General features: G+C 43.4%; 1 protein-coding gene across 1 annotated transcript; it reads right to left on the minus strand.

Annotated features, from left to right (window-relative positions):
- Positions 1–7,243: 7,243 nt before the first annotated feature.
- Positions 7,244–26,515, minus strand: APPBP2 (amyloid beta precursor protein binding protein 2). Its single transcript, XM_080357276.1, has 13 exons — positions 26,354–26,515; positions 17,837–17,925; positions 17,271–17,422; positions 16,600–16,723; positions 12,762–12,930; positions 12,002–12,091; positions 11,464–11,531; positions 11,278–11,383; positions 10,838–10,962; positions 10,565–10,650; positions 10,118–10,308; positions 9,730–9,895; positions 7,244–8,889 (listed from the first exon to the last, which is right to left on the minus strand). The coding sequence occupies exons 1-13, from the start codon at positions 26,492–26,494 to the stop codon at positions 8,636–8,638; spliced, it is 1,761 nt and encodes a 586-aa protein (XP_080213402.1). The 5' UTR covers positions 26,495–26,515; the 3' UTR covers positions 7,244–8,635.

A 26,515-nucleotide genomic window follows, 5' to 3' on the forward strand; every position in this document is an offset into this window, starting at 1 on the left:
TAAAAGTGGCTTTTTTTCTTTTTTTTTTTCTTTTTATATAGCAATTATGCTGTCCTTCAGAAAAAGCTCCAGGACTCAAAAAAAAGAAACTGAAGCAGCTTTACATCAGCTGGGGGCTCCACAGAGGTAGCAGAGACCTGCGGGAACATCCAGGTCAAAGAGACAGTCACCACCAACACACCCCCACTGTCACCACTCAGCCGCAAGGACAACAGGTGAGAGGTACAGGCACAGCCAGCGTGTCACACGGGCACCAAGCGGGAAAAGCATCGTCCTGCTCAAGTAGAACTGTCTGCACTCGGTGTTTTTGCAAAAGGATCAGCAGGTGCAGATGTGACCAGTGGTGGAGCTGGAGGAGTCGGGCAGGTTGAACTGCTCAGGGAAACAGCAGGAAGAGAAGCTACTATAAGCATAAGGTGGCAGTAAGGAACAAGGCATCCCTTTGTTGGCCCATGTCAGCTGGTGTTAATTAGCGTCTCTACCTGGCAATCCAGATGCTCAGAACATACCTGTGGTTTTGCCTTTAGGCCCACCCTGGCAAAGCCACACATGCTTGTGTTCTGCAGCAAAAATGCAGACTGACCTGTAGCAGGCATGTTTGCAACCCGAGTCACCGACAGCCTGGCTGCTCCAGCACACAAAACCCCCAAGGAGGAATGAAAAAGGGCCATTAGAAGCAATTGTTGATGAGATCAGCTTTGCCACAAACAGGTGCCACAAGCTGCCTGCAAAAGGAGTTGTCCCACATAAGCCTATTTTCAAGCTGCTAAAATGCAATCACATGGCCTGTGGGAGTTCTCATGCACTCATAACCATCTTGCTTTTCATCTCTTTTCTCCCAAGTCTCTTTATTTACCTCTAAAAAAGTCCAATCTGGTGTGTAACACCTCTGAGTTACAATCCAAATTGATAAACCAAAAGTCCAAAACCAAGAGCTAGCCAGACAGCGCGATGCGGGAGGCTGAGTGGGAGTCCCACGCTAACCTGCCTGCCGCGCGGCTCCCGGCGATCCTCCTCCGTGCGTCTGCTCTCCGTATGAACCGAGAAAACACCGTCCAACCAGTTCCTACATAGATAAACACACCACAGACACAACGTGCATGAAATACTTAAAATTACCGCAGCTGAGGAGTCATGAACATAGCAAGGGCTTGGGTTGCTGGTTGCTGGAGAGCCTGCATGGCGAGACATCACCAGCAGCCTCATGTTCCCAGAGATTTCTGGAGACAATGTGTTTGGGGAATTGAACCATATGCAGAATCCACGCAGTGAAGCCCCCAGCGGACAGCTCAGCCTCACCAGTACCCGCTCCTGGAGCGGACGGAGCTGCTCACAGAAGTTATGTCTAGCATTTACTCTTTTTCTCGTTTGTTTTCTAAGGTTCTCACAGACAACTCCAGAGCTTGACAGAAAAATAGAAATCAATCCATATTGTATCATCACCTGAACAAAACACGAGGAATAAAGGCAGTCTTCCTGGTTTCCCAAAACCACAGAATACTGAAATACTTGCAGCGTCATAGCAACAAGCCTCAATCCAAGCAAAACGAAAATCAGGCTGTTTCAAACCATGTGATCCTATTTATTATTATCCTGGAGTTTCCTAATGGCTGTGCACCAGCACTGAGACTTGGCCAAAGATGCGTAAGTATCAGACCTACCTTTCCTACATGCTTCTTTCCATATAAACCCCAACAAGGGCAGAGCAGCTGCACGGACGCAGGCAGCTGCTCCTGGCCCTGCTCTGGCAGAGCCTCCTGTGAGCGGGACAGGGGCTGCGCCCCGCACGCTTCTGCTCAGACACAAACCCTCGGGGTGCTCAGCAGCCACACGGACCGGGGAGGAGGGAACGAAAGAGGAAGGGACTGGGGTACACAATATATTCCGGTAAAACGTTTCATAAGTTTACACATACACGTGCCGTTTCTCACTGTTTTAGGTAAATAGCAGCCGTGAGCCCACACACACATCGATGTTCTTGGCAGGTGCAGCTGCTGCCTTCGCTTGATCCAGACCGAGCCCATAGCCCTGTTTGATGCTGCAGGAAGCAGCTCAACTAGAGCTAATGCTGCAGGATAGAAACACAGAAGAGTAACAGAACTGGCTGGTTTGGTCTTCATGGTTGGCTCAATTTGATTTACAGCAGAATCTGGGTTTTAAGAAAAATATCAGAAACATCAATAGGTTGGCATGGAAAATTTTTAGTCTGAGTAAAAAACCAAAACTAAACACCAAACCCACAAAAAACCCCAGAACAATGAATAGCCTTCCTACACGCTCAAAATCAGATGTTTGGGTAGGGGGCTTAGTTATTGCTTTCAGATCTGAATCCAAGCAAGAAAACTCCTTCCCAGATCCCTTTGGAAGGGCAGATAACACAGGCCATTTTTAGAATCAAGACAACAGATTTCCTTTTTAAATGGCATCTTGGATCGCATCCACGGGCCTTGGCAAGAGACCGGAGGCCCTGGCAGAGGCTCCGCTGCCAAGCGCACGCAGAAAATCGCTTGTGCGAGGTTGTGCGGGAGGATGTCGCACGTTGTCTACACTGGGCGACACTCCCTTCTTGCACTGGGTTCCATTGCACACACAAGCAGATGCTGGAGCGGTACAGACCTGGTTCAGCAGCGGAACACAAGGAATTTTCTTTGAATAATCAAATATTTCTTTCAGCTGCATGTTTTGAGCTTTCTCCGTAGCGCACACTCTATAAACCAAATGTAGCAGCGGACGTAGCTGTGTCAGAAAAATACTGTATGCCCTCAAAATGTCACACTTGCTTAACACAGAACCGAGCAAGATTAAAGCCTGCTCAAGACTTGGATTATTCTACCATTTTTCCAGTAAGACTTGAGGTGACTTAGGAGTGACAGAAAAACTCTCCAGGAAAGCTGAGCTCTGCCAGAAATAACCTCACTGTTTGCTGACCAGGTGATGTGGGCTAAGAGAAAAGATTTCACCTTCAGAGGTCCCTGCTCTAAATGTTCAATGAGAAAACCTTGGGTATAAACTCGAGGATGCGCCGGTGCCGCTCAGGCAGCATGGCAGGGGTCGCTTCTTCCTGCTCTTTGGTTTTGGAGCATCAGGGAATCCACAGAAGCGTTGCACAACCTTGGCTCTTACAGAAAATAAGGTTTTCATGCATTTTATGAAGTGTCAATGTGTAATGTAGAACAAAAAAACAACCCCAAACACACACACAGAACCCCAAACCCCACAAAAACCAAAGCACAAACCCCCATGCTGGTGTCAGGGCTGGACTCTGCTCAGACTAACCAGGGAAGACACTGCTGGGAAGCAGATTTACCCAGCTTGATCATTCCCCCCAAATCACCACTGCTGCCCTCATACCTGTTTTCAACACCAGGTCACCTTCCCCTTGGCAGGAATGGTTTTGGTTTCTGTTCTCCCTTCATACCAGCTGAAGCCAGCAGGCTTTTCATTACATCTCCTGTTGGTAGTTTGGCTTCAGCGCTCCCAAAACACCAACATTTCCCTGGGGAAAAGGGAAAGAATTGAGCAAGCTGCAGGAAAACACACAGCTGCCCAGGAACTTCCATCCTTCACCCATTTCAGCTCACACGGACACAAGGTATCGGGCTACACAACCCCAAAGGGCTTCAGTCTCATAATCTCTGGACTCATCCTCGCTTTCCAAATGGTCAAGTTACATTGAAAAGTGGATACAGCCAAATCCTCGCTTTTCTAGAAGGTACAAGGCATGGGGAGCAAGAGCAGGTATTTGTCAAATGCCAACTTTTAACCAAATTCAATGCAGATACTTCGAAGCGCGGGAACACTATATTTATTAGGTCAATATTTCATTTTAGCAATACAGTTACAGAATATCACAATGCTGGTTACAAACATAGGACGGTTTGATGGTTACAAATAAGGTCGGGCACCGCAGTCTGGGGGAACAGGGTACGAAACGTTAGTCTGGACACGACAAGTCGGGCGGGCTCCAAAGTCCAGTGATGGCCAAGAAACTCATATCAATGAACGTGGCACTACAGGTAGAGATTCTGCTTGAGAGGTGGGTTTGGGTGAGTTCGATTTACACAGTTATACAGTTCAAGCAACATCTTTGTCAAAATGCTATTAAATTAAAATCCCCTGTAGTTCAATAAAGTATAAAAATAGTACTGAACCTGGTAATATTCAATAAAATGTAGAGTTCATTCACATCATTAAGTAGTAAAGAAACGGTGAAGTTGTAGTTACCATGGCAACATCGCTTACCATAAAGGAATATACATAAAAGAAAAAAGTTACACATATGGTACCTGCGACAATTATTTAGCGATCCAACACTGAACTTGTGCACCACAAACCAAGTTTCTAAATATCTCTATATATTTATATAGTATATATCTTTTTTTCATCTTAAAATTTACTTTTGAAAAACGAAAATGTGCACTTCAACAAACTCACTAAGGCCACTCATGCTATAGATACCTAGGATTGCAATGAAATATCCTTAAACGAGACCCTAGAGCACGCACCTTCAGATCAAAGGGAAACCTGTTCCACCGCCTAAAACATTCCTGAGGTTCAGGGACAGAAGCGCCACCAGGTTTCCACACGCCGGTTAGTTTATTTCCAGGTAAAAAAGGGAATTCCTTCCCCGCTTCTCACAGAATCCAAGGCCAAGAAGCACAAGGTGCAACCGGCCGGTTGTGTCGAACACAGAAACATCCACAACAAAGAGTCAGATTCACACCAGCGCTTGACCAGGAGTTTTCTTGTTATAAACCATAAAAAGGGAACAGGGACCTTCCGATACCACGAGGTTTCCGCACAGGCAGAGGGAAGAACCTCCACCTACCGACTGGTGACAGCAACAGCCGCCCCGCGCCATCCGCCGCCAGCCAAACCCCATCTGCGCAAACCAAAGCTTTGCCAAGAGCTTCCATCATGTTTTAGGCACGATGCATTTTCCTTTTTGTGCTCTACCAACACGTAGGACTATAAAAAGGAAATCAAGATAAATGTGCATTTTTTTTGTACCACGAGAAGCAGCGCAATGGCACCTTTAGCGAATTTCAGACTGCAGCGCGTTTAAAGAAAAACTTCATTTTAAAAATTACAAAATAACATCGTTACCCTAATAAGTTAGAATTCAACAAAACCTCTTCACAAGTATTTAACAAAACCCATGTGCAAAAAAAGTCTTAAACAAGAGGCATGGCTGTAGAGTGAGGAGAGCGTGGGAGGGACAGCGGGGAGACACCTGGGACACGCAAATCACTGAGTCAAACTTTATGCTGGAAATGGAGTTTTAAAGGTTTAATTTAAGGAAAAATACTTAAATTATTGTTTAAGGGTGCACCTGTCCTCGCTACTTCCATCCAGTCCCTCTGGTGGGATAAATGACTTACCTTCCAGGAAAACTCTGAAGATGCATTTCACTGGATTTCCACTCTCAGCGCTTCCCATTTAATGCCAGCACCAAACAGCACCTGCTCCACTAGTGGTCGATGAATTGTGCGTCTATAAAATGCCAATAATCAATTAACTTTAGCGAGTGTTTCACAGGGGAACTCCCCAGCTCTGCCCCATGAGGAGGGGGCGCAGGGTTTGCGTTGGCAAGTTGGGCACTGGAGGACAAAGGGGACGAGACCCTCTGCTCCCTCAGCTCCACACGGGGCCGCAGTCGGGAAACACTGAAGTCACACCACGAGATCTGCTGCAGCCCCACGGTACGGGGGGACAGGCCGCTCACAGCCATCCCATCGCACTCCTGCTTACTCAAAACCATCAAACAAACCGTAACAGCAGAGACATCTGAGAACTCGGTTTAGGAGATATAGAACCAAAGCCTAGCAAGGTCAGTTTTATGTTATGACAAGGAGATTATGAGGCCTGCGTCACAGAGAGCATCGCAGCCACCGTCCTCCAGAACTGCACACCGCGGCGTGACTGGGGCTGTGAGCTGCTACAAGGGGAAGTTCAACCCAACAGATAAGTCAAGATTTCCCTCAGTCCCACGAAAATCACACCAGCAGCACCACAACACCGCAACTACACCGGGCCGAGTCCCCTTTCTTGGCCCAAGTCCATCATCACACAGAATTCCAAGTGATTTTTAGGACTGTGACTCCTTCCAGACGAGCCAACGCACCAACATAAACAGCCTGACGGTGATGTCGCTTTAGGAAAGGAAGTACATCCACCCAGCAAGATCTGAGAACAAAGCTACCAATTAAACTAATTCAACTACCACATCTGGTTCCCCGATAGAGACCCGACGCCTGCCTAACCTGCCCCGTGTCCGAAGTTCTCCTAGATGCTGTAACTTGAAGGCAAAGCATGAAACACGTATGCAACCCAGAGCTGAAATCCAGCAGTGACACACAGGGACTCATCACCGCTACCAAACCTGCTCCTCACCCCAAACCCCAAACCCCAGCCCTGGGAGGTGCCTTAGTCAAAGGCTGGAAACGGAAACCCTGAGCAAACAAACGGTCTCCACGTAAGTCTAAATCCACGTACCCAGTCTGAAGCTTTTAATCGCTTCGACAGTAAAGAAATTACACAGCTTCTCGAGGACAAGTCTAAGCACACCTTCCCTGCCCAAGTTCTGACCCTAGCATAACATACTTCATTTAATTTTAAATAGTTTTAATAGAATTTAAGAGAATTCGTAAGAACTTTCTAATTCAGTGATCTGCTGTATGAGCATTCAGAGATAAAAGCATTTCACCTTGTAGACAGCCAAATTTGTAGTACCTAAAGCAGTCAAACAAAAATTGCTCTAAATTACCTAGACTGTAAATCCATGCATAATTTTAAGTTGGATTTTCACTGACCAGCCATTGAGGATACACTGCAGTCAAAGACTTAATACCACAGGGGTTTTTTAAACGCAAACACTTCTTTTCGCATCAGTGAAGATATTCCAAGTATGCGATCGTTAATTCTGCATTCCCTAATTACATAACTGCATTTTAAAGTTGGTATTATTCAGCCTTTCCCCCCCAAAATACACTTAAAGGCACCAGTATATGAACTATTGGCCTGTAAGGTTCAGTTCTCAAAAGAGCCATTAAGCTCAGAGTCGCGTGTGAAACTTGTTTCCTCTCCGCACTCTTTTGAAGACCAACGAGCAATTACAAACCAGCCCCCAAACCAACCAGCAGCCCCAGCACCAGCTCAGCCCCTGAAAACAGGGGAGAGAGAAACCCCAATGGGTCAGAGCCCGACCCCCAGCAGCACCGGTTGCGGGGTCAGAGCAGCGCGTTGTTCTCGTGTGTTGCGGTACAGACTACAACTCAACATTAAAAGAAAACCAAACAGCACTACCAAAACCAACACTCAAACCAAAACCCACACAACCAAGCAGTCCCTCCAACAGAAGAAAAATTAAGACAAGCTAGTGAGATAGGCATTGTTACAGGATTTTACAGATGACTTCTGGCTTTAAATTAATATAAAGGAATCGGTTTCTGGTTGTACTATTGTTTAATGTAGAAATGAAGCATCACAAAAAAAAAAAAGTGTTGTGCTTTTTGGCATTTTCCGCTGACCCCTGCGCACTGTACAATAAGTTGTGTTCTCCAGAAACAGAACTGAGCTGGATTGTAATACAAAACTTATTAACTGGTATAAACAAGTTATGGCCTCAATTATTAGAGTGAGCCCATTCAAAAAGGAAAAAAATGGCTGCAGCAAATAGTTAAGCATTTCTAGTTTTGCTTGTGGCATTGACATTAATATTGGTATAAGCTTACTAGGTAAACACATGCCATCGCAACCGCTAAAGAACGTTCACTTCCTAGTTTTGTATCTATTACATGAATATAATTTTGCACTGATCATACATCTAAAGGAAATAATTCTACTGTAAAAGTGAATGCAGGGGCAGAAATATTAAATTAAAGCCACTGGTCCAAAAACTGTTTCTAGCAGGCTGGTCCACTTGTGATTTTCCTGGTCCTGTTCAGATTAGCACGTGTGGTTGGTACCAATGCAAACTACGACTGCTGGTCTAGCGGATCTTCCATCCATCCCTCCCAGATGAACACTGGTCCAGTTCAGGATGTTAAACACACATACGGCGGTTACTCACTCAACGACCTACTGCGGATCACAAAGGGTATGTTGCTCTCCAAAGTGGTTCTTTGCCACTTTTCTTCATAAGGCAGCAGCCAAGGCTGGGACATTCTCCCTTTTCTGGATATTTACGATTAATTTTGCTACAATGCGTTCAGCAGAAAGACCTTTCTCACGTAACTCCTATAGTACAGCGTTTATTCTTTCTATATTTCAGAAGCAATCTCTTGATGAAACCTTCCATTCATAATAAGAATGCAACTCTTTTGAACTCAAACAGTTTTATTTCAGGTTTTCTTGCAGGCTTTCTGCAAAAGTAGCTTCTTTCGAAAGAAGAGAGAAAGAAGGGGTTCTCGGGAATACCAAATTAAAAACGTGAGCCGAACTAAACATGCCATCCACATGCTGATAGGAATTGAACACACATTCATCCACATGGGCGCTCTGCAGCAGACTGGACCAGTGTTTCAACGCAAATTCCAGCCCCCAGAGAACTACACGGTTTAGAGATTTCACAGTATGACTTTTCCCCCTGTAACCCGGGGGGAAAAAAACCCAAACTGGTTGACTGACCAAGTTCTTAGCTACTCTGTCCGTCCGCGCTCTGAGACATCAGAAAAGACTGGACCACTTCTTCAGTGGACTGGGGGCTGGTGCTTACGTCCTCCAGAGCATCCGTGACCGAGAACTGCCGGTCCCGCAACCGGTTCCAATTGGCCAAAATATTGTGGTATTCGAAAACTTTCTCGTAATTGCCAATGGAATTGTACAGTTTAATGAGACCTCTGTAATCGTATTCAAGTCCACTGTATCCTTCACCAAAAAGCTTCTTCCCTAAAGAAATCCGAAAGAAAACAAAATTCACCCATATGCTGCATCTTATTTATCACGTCATTTTTATCAACAACATGAACTTTTGTTATGGCAAATCATCGTGTTTTTAAGCATTAAATCAGGACACAAACACCACGCGAGCTTCCTGGAGGATGGTTTGAGTTCTGCCTTCTCCTCCCAGGGTCTTGTCACCTGTCCCCAAGGACTCTACAACCAGATCATTAATTGCACCACAGCTTTACACACAAAAATCTACCAGTTGTATAACGAAGGCGGCCACCTCATTTCCCAATTTCACTCCAAATTCAATTTAATGGGGAAGTTTTCAGTTTTCTACCTTAAAATCAAAAATCCTTCTATAACATGCTGCACAGAACTGTATAAACAGTCTCAAAATCGAGCTACAGTGTGGCCCAAAGATGCATTTGATTCAGAATTTTAAGTCCACTGCAAATGATAATGGGCAAGGAAAACAGTCAATGAGAGTATAGTCAGGCTGATGGGCACAATAGTTTCCCATTTCTTTCTAAATTCACCTACATTCTGCACTTAACTTTTGGGCACAACTGCAAAATGTACTCTAAATACTAACAGGCCAGCTATGAAAGCAGTTGTTTCCAGATGCTCTCAAGAGTGAATTCTGAAGGAACACTAAAAACACAACTCCAGAATTCAGTCCCCAGGAGAACATTCCAGAAAGTGCACAATTTTATAAGTATTTTCAATCTAAACACCTTGCATTTCATTAAGTTCTTTACTCAAAACTGTAACAAGGTTTTTAACGATGTTTCCTGTAGTATTAAAACCACCATAAAGCCCCAGGCGAGCAGAATCACCTACCGATGGCTATGGATCTCAAATAAAGCTTTTCGGCGTTTTCATACTGGTTCATGTCGTAGTTATAGAGAGAAGCCAAGTGACCCACGGACAGGGCAACTTCATAATCTTCTTGACCTAGAAGCTGCTCCTTAATCTGAATCGCCTTGATGTGCATTTCTTCTGCCTCCTGTGAGGATCAGATTCACACAGTCAGACACCCAGGCCACAAAAAGAGGGGAAAAAAGGAAGGTTTAAAGAAATGTAACTATGTAGTGGCTAAATAATCTGTAGTATTTTGTAGTAAGAAAACCAAATCCAAATATGCCAACAAATTCTGAATTGTAGACACTGAAAATCCTCATTTGCTGTAGCAGATGTCGTGCAGATTTTTACACCATCACCACCTCACCTTAAACTTTCTCATGGACTGATACAGTCTCCCAAGGTTGCCGTAGTGTTTTGCTGTTTGTACATTAAACTCCCCAAAGGCTTTTTTAGCCAACTGGAGCGAGGACAGGTGTAAATCGTGAGCTTCCTGAAGTAACCTCTGCTCCGTCTCCTTGTTGTGACAGTCTATTGCAATCTCCTCCAGGATAAGTGCTGAGAGAGGAGAAAGAAACCCAACATTACTGTGTTCCAAACACGAGATGTCAAATGTAAGGAGCAAAAAGCCAAGCACCCAAGACATCGAATCATTTGTGTTCATTACAAACTGTTTCAAATGGGTGCAACAGCTACCCTGACAATTTGAAAAACACAAAACCAAAAAAAACCAACTCGAGTTGTGAGGGAACAGGATAAAAAGATCTGAATGAGACATTTTAAATGGTCTCAATACCACAATGAAGGGTCCCACCTTTAACTCTCTTGGAAGATGCCAGGAGAAGATGATCTTCTGGGAGAATGTGAGTTATGATGCCAATAGCACGTTCAGCGTGGAACCTGAAAGAGTTCAAATTAAAAATTCAAGACTCATATATTTAAATTAGTGGCTGACTGATAAAATATTTGAAACCTTAATGCAACAAACATGCATTTAAATTCCAGTTGGAAAATCTGTGTATTTAAGAACACTTCTCTCCATTTACAGAACTAAATCTGCTGCCAGTACCTGCACAACTATACTCACAGTGCATTGTCAAATTTTCCAGAGCTGTACTGGTGAACATATGAAGAATAAGCCAAGTCTTCGTGAGCTGTAGCTACATGGATGTTTTTACCTCCAAATACTGACTGCCGGATATCAAGAGCTGTCTGAAAGAGTTACAAGAACACCATTTTATCGGTTAATACAGGAAAAAACTCAAATTCATCTCTCTCACTGCAAAAAAGGGGGTGGTGGGGTGAAATCTATTTGCTCTGCAATTCCGCAGGCCTATATCTACATACTTGAGGTAGTAAATTAACAAAAGAAAAAAACCAAACCTTTTTATGTAAGAACTAGCATTGCAGTAATGAAATCAACTATTATCTCTCTCTGAATTAACTGTACGTGAATTTCAGTGGAAACATCTGAGAGATGCTGGATGTCAAGAGCAAGAGCAGGCGGCCACCGAGCCCCGTGCGTACCTGATAGATCGCAACCGACTGGCAAATATTGTCTACGTTGAGCAAGTAAAATCCGTAGTCTAGTAGCGTATCGGAATATTTGGGGTGCTTGGCTCCAAAATGCTCCCTGCAGAAACATACTTACGTTACAAATTGAGGCAAGCTAAGCATAATTTTAAAAGGTTTTTGTTTGGGAATGTCACTTACCGGGCAAGGTATACCGCGTGTTTTATCAGCTGTTCGGCCTTCTTAAACTCACGTTTTACAACACAAGCCTAAACGGGTTGAAGTGAAGCACATGAAAAGGGGCACACTCAGAACCTGCCTCCTCCAGATACCGGCCTAATTGCTACCTACTGCTTTTAATATTAAAATATCATGATGGTTACTAAAGGACTTTTCAGCTATTTAAGAAAAGCTTCACAGATAACATTAATAAACTTGCGTTTTACTCTGCCATAGTACGGTACCTAGTCTAGATCAACCGGGAACAGCCCCTTCTGACAGGATGATCTCGGTTAACCATCCTGATGGTCACTTGAGCAGCTGTAACTCAGTTTCAGGAAAAAAGGCAAAAAAACCCTCCCAGGTCTGAGACTGAGGTGGAGCAACTAAACCAAAACTACAGAGTTATGAGGCTCAAAAAAGAGCCTGGTCACCCACATCTCCTGGAGGTGCCACCTATCCACCCCCACTCCTGGTAGTAATGTAGTTACAATGGAAACATTGGAGATTTTAAATTCACCTTGGAAGCTTGTCGGAGAACGTCCACTACTACTTTGACAGGCAGGCCAACTGTGATCTCCTTCATAGCTTCTATGCACCACTTGTAAGCCTGTTGAACAAAGAGTTACCGACAGAATGAAGTTGGAACTTTATTGTATTGCAACACTAAAAAAAATTACTTGGTTCTGAAAAGTAAACTGGTCATTTACATTAGAAAACTTAAAATTCTGTTTAATTGCTTCTGTGTAATGTAACGTGTTCAGCTAAGTCTTAAAAGACAGACTTAAAAAGCCCTCTTAAGGTTAATAGTGGATGCGTATTGTATGCTAGCCTAAGGTATGTGTTATTACAACGGCTTTTACAACTAAAAAAGGGTATTTGATAATCTTTAAGTAATTCTCACAACTCCTGTTGTGTAGGACAGACTGCACTTTATACAGCAGTGATACTTAGGTCACAGGTTTTTATAAAATAGGTGCAAAGAATTGTTATCCGTGTTCTGCTATTCATCTTTATCTATTAAAAATAAGCTTTTAATAATATCTCATTTACAGATTGGTAGTGTGTGTTGGTTATCTATCACACATCATTTCTTAATGTTGGCCAAAGTACCACTAAGCGCTTGCAGACTAACTCATAAAAAGAAAAGCAGATAAATGTCACACAGGTACCAGGACTGGTAACTAGAAAGATAATGTGAATAATGAGCCAGTCAGGGAATGTCCTGAGAGATTCCACAACCAGTTTTTTGAGGGAAAACCAACCCAGATCCCACTCACCTCATCGTAGTGGCTCTTGGCAAAGAGCAGCGCGCAGAGCTCCCCGTAGAGCGCGGCTTTGTTCGCTTGCTGGCCATGCTTTGCCAGTTTGTCCATGTAAGACTGAGCGAGTTTGAATGTTTCTTCTCCCAAGTGATATTTACAGTTACCATTTCGAACATGCAGCAGCCTTAGGAAGATATAAAAAGATCTTCTGGTCTCTGAATGGTCTCTGAATAAACCATTTCGATACAGAGCAGAACCAGGGATGTGTGATTTGGTGTTATCCTCACAACAGAACTGGGCTGTCATCCCAACAAAACTGCACTGTCTGAACTCACCAACACAGAAGAACTAGTCACAGAATGTTGTTTCAGTGCACTGCATTTTGTCTCTTGCACGACAAGAATTTGTACTGTTGGAGATGTCAAATGATTTTACGTACTGATGCAGTTTTACATATCCAGTGTTTCAATCACTTTGGTGTGGTGGCTTTGTTTTATTTCTCATAAAATCTATTCTTCTCAGTGCTCAACTTAGCAACACCAGAAAATGCTATTTTGTTGACCCAGTTCACAACAACTCTAAACGCTTCTCCTGACCCCAGCCCTTCCATCTGAAGGATCCACAGAACCTTCATGAAGCGACAGCCAAACACCTCGCACTACTGGAACGTACTTGTTTCTCTAGAGAACTAACAACTTCAGCTTCCGGCATCTATTTCAAACAAAAGAACGTCTTTTTCTCAGTGTAGGCTGATGCTTATTTACTTTAAAGAGATGCATTAGAAATGTGCGTGTTGTCATATTGTAAGCCTAAAGGGCAGAACTGTATTCCTACCCATCATGGACTAAGGAGAGACAGCTGGTCCTGCGCTATTCCAAACGCCTGCCATTTAGCACACACGAAATTGGGGTAAATACCTCGTTGTCCCTCCTGGAAATCTGTTATTAGACACTGAGTAACAGGGACTGACAAACATCAGGCAGGTCTTTGCAAATCAGGAGGATGACACAAAGCAGGAAGAGAAAAAGCGAAACAGAACGTAAGGCTGGATTGCACAGAGGCTGCAACTCTGAAAATGTGAGCTAACGTACAAGTACAGCACTTTACACCTTTCATGATACATTAAGACAGATCTTCCAATAAACTGTCAAGGGGAGAGGAAGGAACAATGAGGTTTTTGATCAAATATTTCTCTAAACCTGAGTAGTGATTTATACGTTTTGTAGCCATTCCCCCTGCAACAGCAAAGTCACCCAAGTTTGTTCTGTACATCCAGCCTCCTCCTCCACTTTCCTATTGAAATGTATAATGAAATTCAAACACTAATAAGAAAGAAAATAAAATTCTCATTTTCCCAAGAAGGGAATGACAGGCAAGCACCCAGCAGACATGTATCAGCCACGCAGAGATCAAAACACCTTTAAAAAAAACCCTGAAATGAGCTACGCAAACACCAGCTTTCCAATGAGAAACAAAGCAACGTGGCTCGGGAACAGAAAGAAAAAAGCAACAGCCACATTTTTCCTTAAATAAGGTCTGAGAACTACACACGATGCAGAAGCATGTTGAGTTCTTGGTCACAGGCAGCAGAAAACTATCCAACATCCACACAAGAGACAGGAATTATTACAGAACTATAGAAAAAAACTAAGCAATTACAGTTTCCTTAAAGAGGGAGAGCAGCGCAGGGGAAAGGGACCTGGGGACAGCAGGGTGACCATGAGCCAGCACTGGGCCATTGTGGCCAGGAAGCCAATGGTACCTGGGGTGGGTTAGAAGGGGGTGGTCAGTAGGTCAGAGAGGTTCTCCTGCCTCTCTACTCTGCCCTGGGGAGACCACACCTGGAATATTGTGTCCAGTTGTTGCCCCTCAGTTCCAGCAGGACAGGGAACTGCTGGAGAGAGTCCAGCGCAGGGCAACAAAGATGCTGAAGGGAGTGGACCATCTCCCGTGTGAGGAAAGGCTGAGGGAGCTGGGGCTCTGGAGCTGGACAAGAGGACACTGAGGGGTGACCTCATTAGTGTTTACAGATATCTGAAGGGTGAGTGTCAGGAGGATGGAGCCAGGCTCTTCTCGGTGACAACAAATGGTAGGACAAGGGGTAATGGGTTCAAACTGGAACACAAGAGGTTCCACTTAAATTTGAGAAGAAACTTCTTCTCAGTGAGGGTGACAGACACTGGCCCAGGCTGCCCAGGGGGGTTGTGGAGTCTCCTTCCCTGCAGACATTCCAACCCGCCTGGACACCTTCCTGTGTAACCTCATCTGGGTGTTCCTGCTCCACGGAGGGATTGCACTGGATAAGCTTTCCAGGTCCCTTCCAATCCCTGACATTCTGTGATTTTGCCGACACCATTCAAGTGGAAGCTGCTACACAACAATAAAAATACAAACCCCAAATCCCATGTAATGGTCTAAGCCAGAACGGACAGAGCTGCAATTGAGATAAGCGCCCGACAGAGATAATATCCAGTATCTGGATGCTTCAGTGATAGTGTCTAAAAGCAAATAAATCAACCAAAACCCCACGCTAAACCTAACCCAATCCTCTAGGATAAGCAGAGTTGATGTGATCCAGTTTTGAGTAACAAAATATCCTTTATTAAGCCAAAGGAATTTTATAAGATAAAGCCAAGAGGAAGAATAAATGCCTTAGGACGTTTATGCTAATAGCTCTGGATTGTCTTTGATGTCTGCAATAGCAGCTTTTGGGGAATAACTTGTCCCTCACCCAAAAAAACCCATAATTCTCCAGGAGCACGCAAACACAACATTACACAGCAGCTTAGGAGATCAAACAACATCGGAAAAAACCCCAAGAATCAGCAAAATGAGAAATAATGAAGTGGGAGACCCACGTATTTGTATTATGTATTTGTGCCTTATTGCTTAACATAGAATAATGAGAGAAAGCAAATCAAAACGAGTGAAACACATGCAGGAAAGTAGTATCCAAGCTTGTATAAATCTCAAATCTTCTCATTTTTTGAAGTCTCTCCATATAATTTACTTCCGCTAGTACAAACACCCAATTATGTCTACACAACACAAAACTTTCCATGCTTTTAAACTGCATTATATTAGTAATGCAATGTATTAAACTCCCAGACTTTCTAGCTTGTAGAATAAGAGCAGCCAGGTTTTTTTTTGGTATTTTCAAAAGCTGGACTTAAATTTTGTTCTCTTAAAACTACACGTAACTCCAGTGCAAGCACAGTGGTGAGAACAAGATATACCCCAGCAGGGGTTGGATGGTAACAACAAGAAGTTTATTCTATGGCCTCCTGACTTTGAAGCTGAGCACCACCACAGTGCGGGCTGGACACTGCTGCCCAGAGACAGGTACTTTGTTTTCCCCCTTTATCTTTTTCCCTCCTCTATTTGGAGAAGGTGAGGGAGTGTATTTTTAAGGCTCCTTCTCCAGCTTGCCAAACAGCCTGATACAACTAGGGAATTTTTTGTAGCTGAATTAGAAGGCAAAGGCCCAAGTCCTCCCAGTGGCGCTGTACCCATCACTCCCAGCTCTGGAAGGTGGGGACATACCCAATGCTCTCCTGGCATCACCCTGTTTCTGGACCACGAGCCAGCAGGAGCTGGCAGGGCACAACAAGGCAGAGCAGCCACCGCTGCCACGGCCCTCTGGCTGGCACAGAAAATAAGCAGCTCCTGGCAAAGCCTATTTACTCTTCGTATTTGCCCAATCATAAACAAGACACGGGTTTTTGGGAGCAGTTTTTCAAAACGAGAACACTAAAGGAAGCATCTGAAGCTTGACGGCTCCAAGGCAGTTGGTAGCATATTACATTAACATGCATTTCACAGCAAGACATAGAGGAATTAAAGGTGAGCTCACCTTACACAACATTCGACAGCACGAAACCAGTGAAGGATTTCATCGTGAAGGGTGCACAACTGAAGGCAGGAAAGAAATACCTTCTCAGCATCACTGTACCAGCCTGCATCTGATAGGAAACCCCCTGGAATAAAAACAACAACAAACAAATTGGAACAGCCAAACACCTTCTTAAGACAAAAAGGGTTTGCTCGAGTCTCATAAGAAGACAACTTTTTGCCTAGAACTGCACGCTACACAGGGGAATCCTGGCAAGTTTCAACCATCCGGTTCTGAACTGAAAAGGATAAAGTAGAATAGAAGATTTCTCCTTCAGTTGAGGGTGACTTTGTGGTATTACAGTTTTCCTACAGTTATCTGTCACGAAATACTTGCCAATACGAAAGTTACGCAAAGTCTTAATGTTAAGCATCATATCTACTGACAAATTTTCTATCTAAAACATTTGTAATAGCAAAGACACGCCTATATCTTCTTCCAGATTAAAATCCAAGATATTTTTCTTAAAACACCAAGTAGTTTTCTAAAAATTACAGTCCAAAAACCACACATGTCACAGATTCTTTAAAAAGAAATCACAGACATTAACATAAAAAGAAACTGCATTAGCTTAACTGAAACCAGCACAAAAGAAAGTATCATATGTTAAACAGCCTATGGTCACCAGTTACCTAAGACAAAACCAATCTGGATTGCTTTTTCTTTTACTGCAGAATCGGACTCTGCTATGTAGGAGCACCGTCTGCTGAAAGAATAGGCCAGTACGGAAGCAACTTTTACTCCATGGTCCATCAAAGCCTGAAAACAGTGATGAAGCAGATGTCTGAAACAAAAGAAAACAGAATTAGATTACACACAAAGTTTTTAAAACACTGCAGTCAGTTGGCTCGAATGCCATGAATTCAAATGAGTGGTGATTCAGAGAAAGAACTCCAACCCTCTCTCAAAGCAAACCCAGATGAATACGAGCATAACTGTCAATCTCGAGGCTAATGGAACACAGTTGTTGGATTATCCAACAAATGAAGTGAGTGTACACAAAGTTCTCTGCAAGGACTCCCTCCAGCGTACGCAAAACACAACCTACCCACACAGTATTAAAACTGGAAAACAATGTTTTAGCTAAAGCTAAGTGGGCTAGTAAGACCAAGGAAATTAGAGACATCTTCCAAATTCAAAACCCAGATCAAGAGGTTAAGAGCTGAAATGAGAACTCTCAGTATATTCAGATACTTACCTTTTATCTAAAGCTCGTAGCACCTTTGCAAAAACTTCTAGTTCACAAAATTCACTACCCAGCTGACATAAGCGGCCCTGTTGGTAAAGCTGAAAGAAGAACACAAATATATTTAAAAATTTAAGACTAGGAGTTCTTCTGGGAACTTTACCTTAATATTTAAGATGACTTATGATGAAATCTAGACTTCAAAGTACTGCAATACAGCAAACTAAGGAGCAATAGTTCCACTATCTCCACACAGAAACACAGCAGTACCAATAAACCCCAAACCCACATGTTCTGCAATGGGTGACTCACCGAGAGCCCTGGCCCATTAATACCTGTGTGTACACAAGCGACTCCTGCACAAGTGAATAGGAAAACTTGGGCGAATCCGTTCACGCATTTATTCAAAGCACCGGCCCATTTTATGCCCCAAATTGATTTGTGCCTGCAACTAAGTAAATACATCAGTTGATTCGTTGACAGAAAACAAACCATGGTTAAGTTGCAGAACTATCTGCCACATTATACTACAAATACTAAGAACGTGATCTACCTTGACTTGAGTGAGGCATTTGACACAGTCTCCCACTGCATCCTCACAGCTAAACTGAGGGAGTGTGGGCTGGATGAGCGGGCAGTGAGGTGACTGTGAACTGGCAGAAGGGAAGAAGCCAGAGAGTCGTGGTCAATGGGGCACAGTCCAGTTGAGGCCTGGATCCAGTGCAGTGCCTCAGGGGGCAGTGCTGGGGCCTGTGTTATTCAGTATATTCATCAATTATTTGAGCGAGGGAATAGAGTGTACTGTCAGCAAGTTTGCTGATGACACCAAGCTGGGAGGAGTGGCTGACACTGGAAGCTGTGCTGCCATCCAGAGATCTGGACAGGCTGGAGAGTTGGGGTGGAAGTAGGATGACCATGAGCCAGCACTGGGCCCTTGTGGCCAGGAAGCCAATGGTACCTGGGGTGGGTTAGAAGGGCGGTGGTCAGTAGGTCAGAGAGGTTCTCCTGCCCCTCTGCTCTGCCCTGGGGAGACCACACCTGGAATATTGTGTCCAGTTGTGGCCTCTCAGTTCCAGCAGGACAGGGAACTGCTGGAGAGAGTCCAGCGCAGCCACCAAGATGCTGAAGGGAGTGGAGCATCTCCTGTGTGAGGAAAGGCTGAGGGAGCCTTTAGGAGTTATTTTAGGTGTTCCAGAAAAAAAACAAACAAAACCAAACCAATCCATAAATTGTAACATTTCTCTCAGTTTTAATAACTTCATAAAAACCTTGTATTGATAAGCAGCTTGTGTCCGGTTCACCTTTCTCTCCACAAACCCTGGAAGCAGCTGAATTAGCGTTCCAAACAAAGCATGTGAGAACATCTTCCTCCAGTCAGGAACTTAGTTTTCGTCAGCTTTTCTTATAAAAGCACATGACACTGATTCTACAGCACAGCAAGTTTGTTATTTTAACAACAGAACCTACAAAAAAAAACTTCAAAAATACTTTGACCTAAAAATGTCAATTGCCAGAAATGAATGTTTTCCTTTTAGTCACCTATTTTGTTGGGGGAAAAAAAAAAAAAAGGAAATATTTTAAAAAGCAGTGCAAGTTTGCATGCAAAGTTACTCCTCGGATAAAACAGTCCGTGTCCCTGGACTTCAAAGGGATCAGAATCTCTTCTGAAGCTATATTCGCTCTGGCAGGGAAAGAACAGCCAGTCTGATGGATTTACAAACTGCAGTCATGCTTAAGCGTTCTCATTTTCTTCAACGCAGCTGTCTAACGGAAACTCTGCTAAAACCTAACACAGATTTTCCACAAAGGAAAAACAAAGGATTCAACCTTACCTAGTAGTCCGTGCCCAAAACTGAAGGTGGACATCTTATCAATAATTGTTAAGATAAGACCTTCAATTTTGAGACATCAGTTATTTGAGGCACATGCAAAGTTTGGCTCAGAGGTCCAGGCCTGGACCTGCACATCTCTCAGCTCAAGTCAAAGGTGAACACCCACACCATCCTGGCACACAGGAAAAACTCAACCAGTTTTTTGGTGGTTTAACCAGAAATACAGTATCCCTGGCATGTTTACCACACTATTCACCCCTTCCCTTGACACACTGGCAAACATTTTTAAAGAACTAACTCAGCTGGAAGTCCCTTGGAACTGTTGTAGCTGTTACAGCAATATTTTCAAACAAAATCTGACACTGACATATATTTCCTCACTATTTCCAACTGTGAAGCAATTCCAGGAGATTCAGTAATGCTCACTTGTCCATTGAGAAGCAGCTGCAAGCACTGGAGAAACGGTTCTCTTGTTAAAGCTCCAGAGACACAAAATTCCTGATCACAAGCCTTGCTACGAAACACAAAAACATCCAAAACATAGTGATTCAAGGAAAACACGCCCTAGCAAGAATGGCAGAGGTCTGGACTCCTGAAGAACTATTCTTAAGAAACGAATGTCTTTCAGACATGAACTTATCCTAACTGGAGATTGACAGAGATTGACTTTTCTTTAACTAGAGAAAAATTAATAAAAGCCTACAAGATGACTTCCAATTTCACCAGCTCACATTGACACATTAATTCTGGCTCTGAAGACAGGAAACAAGGTATAAGTTTTTTATATATGTATAGATGTGTGTGTGTGTGTGTGTGTGTGTGTGTAATATTACACACACTCTTTGGTATAACTGTGAGAAAAATCACCTTGATCCTCCTCCAGGATCTAAGGCTTAATATTTAACTCATAACACACACATCTAAACATTCAAAAGCTACATTATGGTGGTGTCCCCAATTAAACATATAACATTAACTTGTAAGTTATCTATTATACCATGAGGTAAATGTAACTCTCTTAAAGTCCCAGTCAGATTTCCCTCTCAGAACAGACCAAGCTGAGCTCTACCTGTTTCCTAACAAAGCCCTGAAAATAAAGACAAAGATCTGTTGAACTACCGGCAAAAGCAAAGCCCTCGCACAAGGGAAAAATGTATATCATATTTGTATCACCAGCATTCTGGGCCATTCCAGGATGTACAAGCAAAAGAAAAAAGACCTTTTCTAAAGCTAATGAAAAAATAATAACTATGTAAAAAAAGATATTACATATTAAAGCAGCTGGAGATTAATTCTAACCAGTTGTAAAAGGACCCTCTAGAAGAGGAAGTGTAGCATATGTAATTTGAAAAATATGCTCCTATTGCTCCAGTTTGGAAGAGGATTGAAAAATAAATATGGGTATTTCATTAAACATTAAAGAGACAAGGAATGCCAAGGAGCTCCCCAGCATGTTTAATAATGTCTAATAATGTAACGTGGAATATCATGCCAAACTTGCAAAGGACTGTACACTTAATCAAAGATCAGTATTTCGGAAAAAAGGTTGGCTGTAACCCAATCTTCCTTCCCTATTTAACAAAGAAGGAGAACATTTCTTGAGAGTCCACAGTGCACAGAATCAATCTGTTGACCAATGACTCATTGTAGACAGAGCTGGGGAGGGGAGCAGAACAGCCTTAGAAAAATCATCAGTTGGAAATTCAGGTACATTTGATTCTTTTAAAATCAATTTCAGAACTACCTACAAAGCCTCTGGACAAGCACTAGTTCTACCGGATACTGTTTAGGGCATTAAAAAACCCAAGCTTCACAGCTCTTTGAAAACACACTGCCTGATCTTTACGAACCTCAATCAAATAAATAATCAAGGAAAAACAAAACAAACAACTCTCCACAAAAAACCAAATACAAACCCAAAGCCAACCGTATTGAATGAGCCTGGCTTCAGTGATAACTTTTGGAGCTACTGCTCTCACACACTTCACACCCACTCTGCTTTCTGAGCCGTATCAGCAAACTTGTGTCACACCTACAGCTCCAGGACAAGGGACACACAGTCTGAGCTTCCGTCACACACGTGTCGTTCTCCAAAGCGGTAAGCGGGGAAACTCAGTTTGCTTTGAAGTTAAATCAGTACAAAGGAAACAAAGTGGAAATAGGAATTTATTGTTTCAGCAATAACAAGAAACAAAAAGAACAAAACACAAAATATGCCGGCACAAAACAACACAAACTGAGTAATACGAGTTAGAAGAATGGTAAGCGAAGGCAAGAAGTTTCAAACCAGTAAAGACAACAAGGAAAGAAGGTTCAGTTCTAGTCTAAATTTAGACTATAAAAACATGTCACGTATTAAAGAGTAGAGGGGCAGGAGAACCTCTCTGACCTACTGACCACCCCCCTTCTAACCCACCCCAGGTACCACTGGCTCCCTGGCCACAAGGGCCCAGTGCTGGCTCATGGTCATCCTGCTGTCCCCAGGACCCCCAGGTCCCTCTCCCCTAGGCTGCTCTCTAATAGGTCATTCCCCAACTGATACTGAAAGCTGGGGTTATTCCTACCCAGATGCAAGACTCTACACTTTCCCTTCTGATATTTCATTAAATTTTTCCCTGCCAACTCTCCAGTCTGTCCAGGTCTTGTTGGATGGCGAGATTAAATATGATTTAATTCAAGCAGGACTCAGAAAAGTGTGACTGCACACACTGCTCTGGACGTTGAACCTGATGATGGCAATGGTTGTTCATGTGTCTGTGCACACATGAAGAAATCAGGACAATTTCCCACATATACATTTAATTTGTGACCCCCCTAAAATACAGCAACATGAACTTAATTAAATCTTTGGGATGTCCCCCCAAATAACAGAACATGACCCCTTTGCTCTGGGACTTGTGCCTCCCTCAGACAGTGGTTATGACCTTGTTTCTACTCCTCTAGTCAGGACACCTCCAAACTACAGCAGCACAGCTGCACTTCATGAGTAGTTTATCCTCTTCATCCTCATCAAACACCCAGGAGACTGAAACCTTGGGACAAGTGCTAGTTTTATTCTAATCTTCTAGAAATTATGCTTATAATGACTCTTCATCAGTAAAACCAATCTCTACTGCAATGCAGAGAATGAACATTCTATTGCTTGGTGTGAAGAGTCAGCAAATTCCTGTTTGTTCATTTGGTTTGGTTCAAAGAACACCTCGATGCGATACAAGAGCTTTTCTTAGCCATGCTTGTTCTTTTTTTTTGACAAGAATACAGTGAGAAGACACAATAGTGCAGCTACGCTCGTTATTACAGAAGCTGGAGCTATCAAGATCTAAACCCCAAATCTGCTATTTTTATTCTCATCAAGGCGGAGCACTTCAGAAGTTTCATCCACCACTTCAAAGAGGAAGCCCGATAACAACCTCTTGGATTTTGCCTAAAAATTTTAATGCAAAACAAGTGAGCATAGTGCAATTACTAAAGGTTACAGGTCTGCACTAAATAGAGAACCTAACTAGCCCTACTAGGAAACAACACAACTGGGATATACATAAACCCAGCAACGCAAAAAGGAGACAAAATATGTTTGCACATTTATATTTTTTCCCCTAGATGCAGGTGTTCCTTGTGACAGTACTAGTTATTAAGCTCTTCAAAATACAGCTGTGATAAGACATTTAAATTTTTTTTTAGCACAACCGTAACTTGAAAATTTCCAGGATACCCTTACGAGCATTCTGCTCTGCTTCTATCATTTTTATTATATAATGGTTGCAAGGAAAAGTCAAACACCGATTGAAAAAAATTCAGTAAGACCCTGCGAGACAATTACAGGTTTGTTGTCTTACTATGATCACAATTATTTGATATTGCCTTTTTTAAGCTTTAGTCAAATGTTTAAGAATGCTACAGAAGGATAAATATGCTCAATATTAGGAACCTGCCTGCTCCTGTCACCTTGCAGCAGAACCTATTTCTTACCAAGTCCACAACAAGGAACATCCTGCAGCTATCCCAGGTTTGATTCCTCATTGTGAACTACAAACCCACAGGTTTATAGGGCATGGCCTAGAAGTTAACAGTCCTGGAATACACAGAATTAAAAGTAATTGGATTTGTTAAGGAATAGGCAATAAAGGCAATATATTACAACGACAGAACCGAACATTAGATTAGATGGTACCCTGGGCGGGGAAAAACAAACACCAAAACCCGCAAACACCAAAGACCAAGATGCTCTGCTTGAATTTCCCGCTCTTTTAAAAAACAGCACATGGACTATCTCTGCTGTTATAGCTGTGTCCTGCCTACAACTGACCTGAACACACTGGCAAACTGGGCAAATATTCAGTTCAAGTGTTCATACCAACAAACATGACAAAAGAAGCCTTGTACGGCCACAGCTAATTAACATCTATGTATCAAAATAAAGTTTGACTGATACTACCTTGGATTTTTTTGCAAAACCAGAGGTACTTTCTCCTGCATCACAAACCATCACAAGTTAGCTGTGAAAGACTAGAAACATTGTTATTCCTTTTAATAATGACAGAAAGAAAATTATTCTCCTTTTCAAGGTCTAAATGCAAGTACATTCATACAAATCCTCAATTACACACACTTCCTCAGCTGTACTTAAAGAATAAGACTTTCCCATATGATACTAGTAACTGACGCCCCCTCAACACAGCAGCAAGAACCACAATCACATAGTCAGAACAAAGAATTAAAAGTCTCTAGTTTGTCTTACTTTAAACACTGTTATTGACCTTAGAAATTCTACTTCTGCTTTAAAGAATTTGATAGTGAGGATGTATTGAACCTAGCTCACCAACCTGAAATGGTATTTAACAGCCATATGGTTTTGAAAATAACTGTGCCCAGAACCAATGCAAGCACCACACACAAGAGGACTGTCCAAAGGTGTGATGCTGTCCTTGTTCTAACCCAATTCAGCAATGTCACTTGTATTGCTGCAGCCATCTGAACACCAAAATCAAGAACCAGCCACTATGTGTTGTATAGGTATATAGAAAAATGCAAACATGGTCATCTGTGCTGGACTTCAAGGCACCCACTGCAGGCAGGCATCACTGTAAACAGAACACCCCTTAATAAGGGTTGAGGATTTCCTTTCAGTACCCATTCAAGGTTTAGTTACATTTATGGATAAGCTAATTTGAACGTGACTATTAAAGAGAACAAATTCTACTACACAGAAAAGATTTTTATATATATATAAGTAGTGAAGACATGGAGGACCAGCCTACCATTGACAGCAAGGGGAAAACACACACTGCACTGCATGGCCTGGTTTTATTCATTCTGTATGTGGACACCTCACAGATGTGTATTTGTAGGAGGAATACAGGTGCACCTTACACATTTCAGACTATCATTAAACGGAGTTTCTGCTTTTATGCTTTTGAAAGCCACCGAGTTTCATCCTTTCACCTGAATGAACATCAGGACAGGCCAAGAAAGTTTGTCAACGGTCACACCTACTAACAGTTAAAAATAAACCTCAAAATAGTCTTCCACATTGTTAGTTCCACATCTTTAGTCTTTTTCTGACAACTGCCATATGTTAACCACATCGTTATCTGTGAGCATGCCCATATGTGCTAGAAATGGGGTTCCACACTTCTCAGCCCATAAGGCAGACAAGTAATATCCAGTACATAAAAAATGGAATGCTTGTTTCAATGCTGTAGACACAATTTCTCTGTCTCTAGGGAAGACCAGCCTTCCTTATAAATACTGGTATGCTCTACACACGTAGAGGCCACTAGCCCTGGTTCATAAAAATTCATTTAAAGAATTAATTTGTCTAGCACATCCTAGGATTTTAGAAATTTGCAACAGAGGAAAGAACAGGTTATCCCCATCTTTTTGTTGTTTGGTTGGGGTTTTTTAACATATTGTTTCTCTCCTAAGGAATGCACATTTCCAGCCGCTCCAGTACATGGATGAAATGCCTATTTGATGGACAATAGGAATTAATGGACCATCTCAGTGTACCTTTTACTCCGACTCTGGGTATTTTAGAGGCAGCTCAATGAGAAACTCCCTTTTCTAGAAAGAATGATTTAACACTAATAAACTATCTCATTAAATGAGTCTCAATTCTTTTTTCATCTGGTTCCTACCAGGTCATTAAAGAAGGTAAAAGAGCATAGCAAGCTCTCCCCCTTCCACCACTGACATCACCTTCTGCAATACATTAAAAAAAAAAGATCAGAGAAAAGGAAGAAAATCTATCTCGCAGCACAGACTGCTCGGTCTCAGCCTGCCCCTGCCGCCTCTCCGGCTCCAACGGCGGGGAGGCCCCTTCTTCCCCCCCGGGCCCGAGCCCCAAGGTCGGGCCCCTTCTCCGCGTCCTCCCAACGGGGCTCCCCCGCCTTCTCGGGCCGAACGCCCGCGGGTGAGGGGGAGGGAGCTGAGGGGGAAGGAGCCGCAGGCCCCCGGCCCGGGCCGCCCCCCAGAGCCTCCTCTCGTCCAGCCGCGGGCGGCCCCACACAGGCCCTCACTCCCCCAGCCCATCCTCCGGGCCCAGGCGGCGGGGCGAGGCCCTGCGCCCCCTCACTCCCCGGGCAGGCCGGGAGCGGGGCTGCCCTCCCGCCGCCTCCTCCGGCCCGCTTCTCCTTCCACCTCCCTCAGGCCCAGCCGGGCCCGGCCTCGCTCAGCCTCCCCCACCGCCTCCCCGTACCTTGTAGTACACGTCGAACTGGATATTCTCAGGCAGCGAGCGAATGTCCCGGCGCCGGGCCCGCCCGTAACTGTCCACCACGGCCGAGATCGCCGTGTTATAGAGCGTCTCGGGCACCCACTCCAGCTCCACCGCCGCCATCTTGGGTGTGCGGAGCCGCCT

Source organism: Nesoenas mayeri (assembly GCF_963082525.1).
Source record: "Nesoenas mayeri genome assembly, chromosome: 20".
Lineage (NCBI taxonomy): Eukaryota > Metazoa > Chordata > Aves > Columbiformes > Columbidae > Nesoenas > Nesoenas mayeri.

Excerpts from the sequence above, each read along its gene's own strand:
- APPBP2 (XM_080357276.1), bottom strand. The coding sequence starts at position 26,494 with ATGGCGGCGGTGGAGCTGGAGTGGGTGCCCGAGACGCTCTATAACACG. Across the intron at positions 12,931-16,599 it reads GCTGTCGAATGTTGTGTAAG|GCTGCTGCATGTTCGAAATG; the intron begins GTGAGCTCACCT and ends TATCTTCCTAAG. Across the intron at positions 12,092-12,761 it reads CCAAGAGCCACTACGATGAG|GCTTACAAGTGGTGCATAGA; the intron begins GTGAGTGGGATC and ends TTTGTTCAACAG.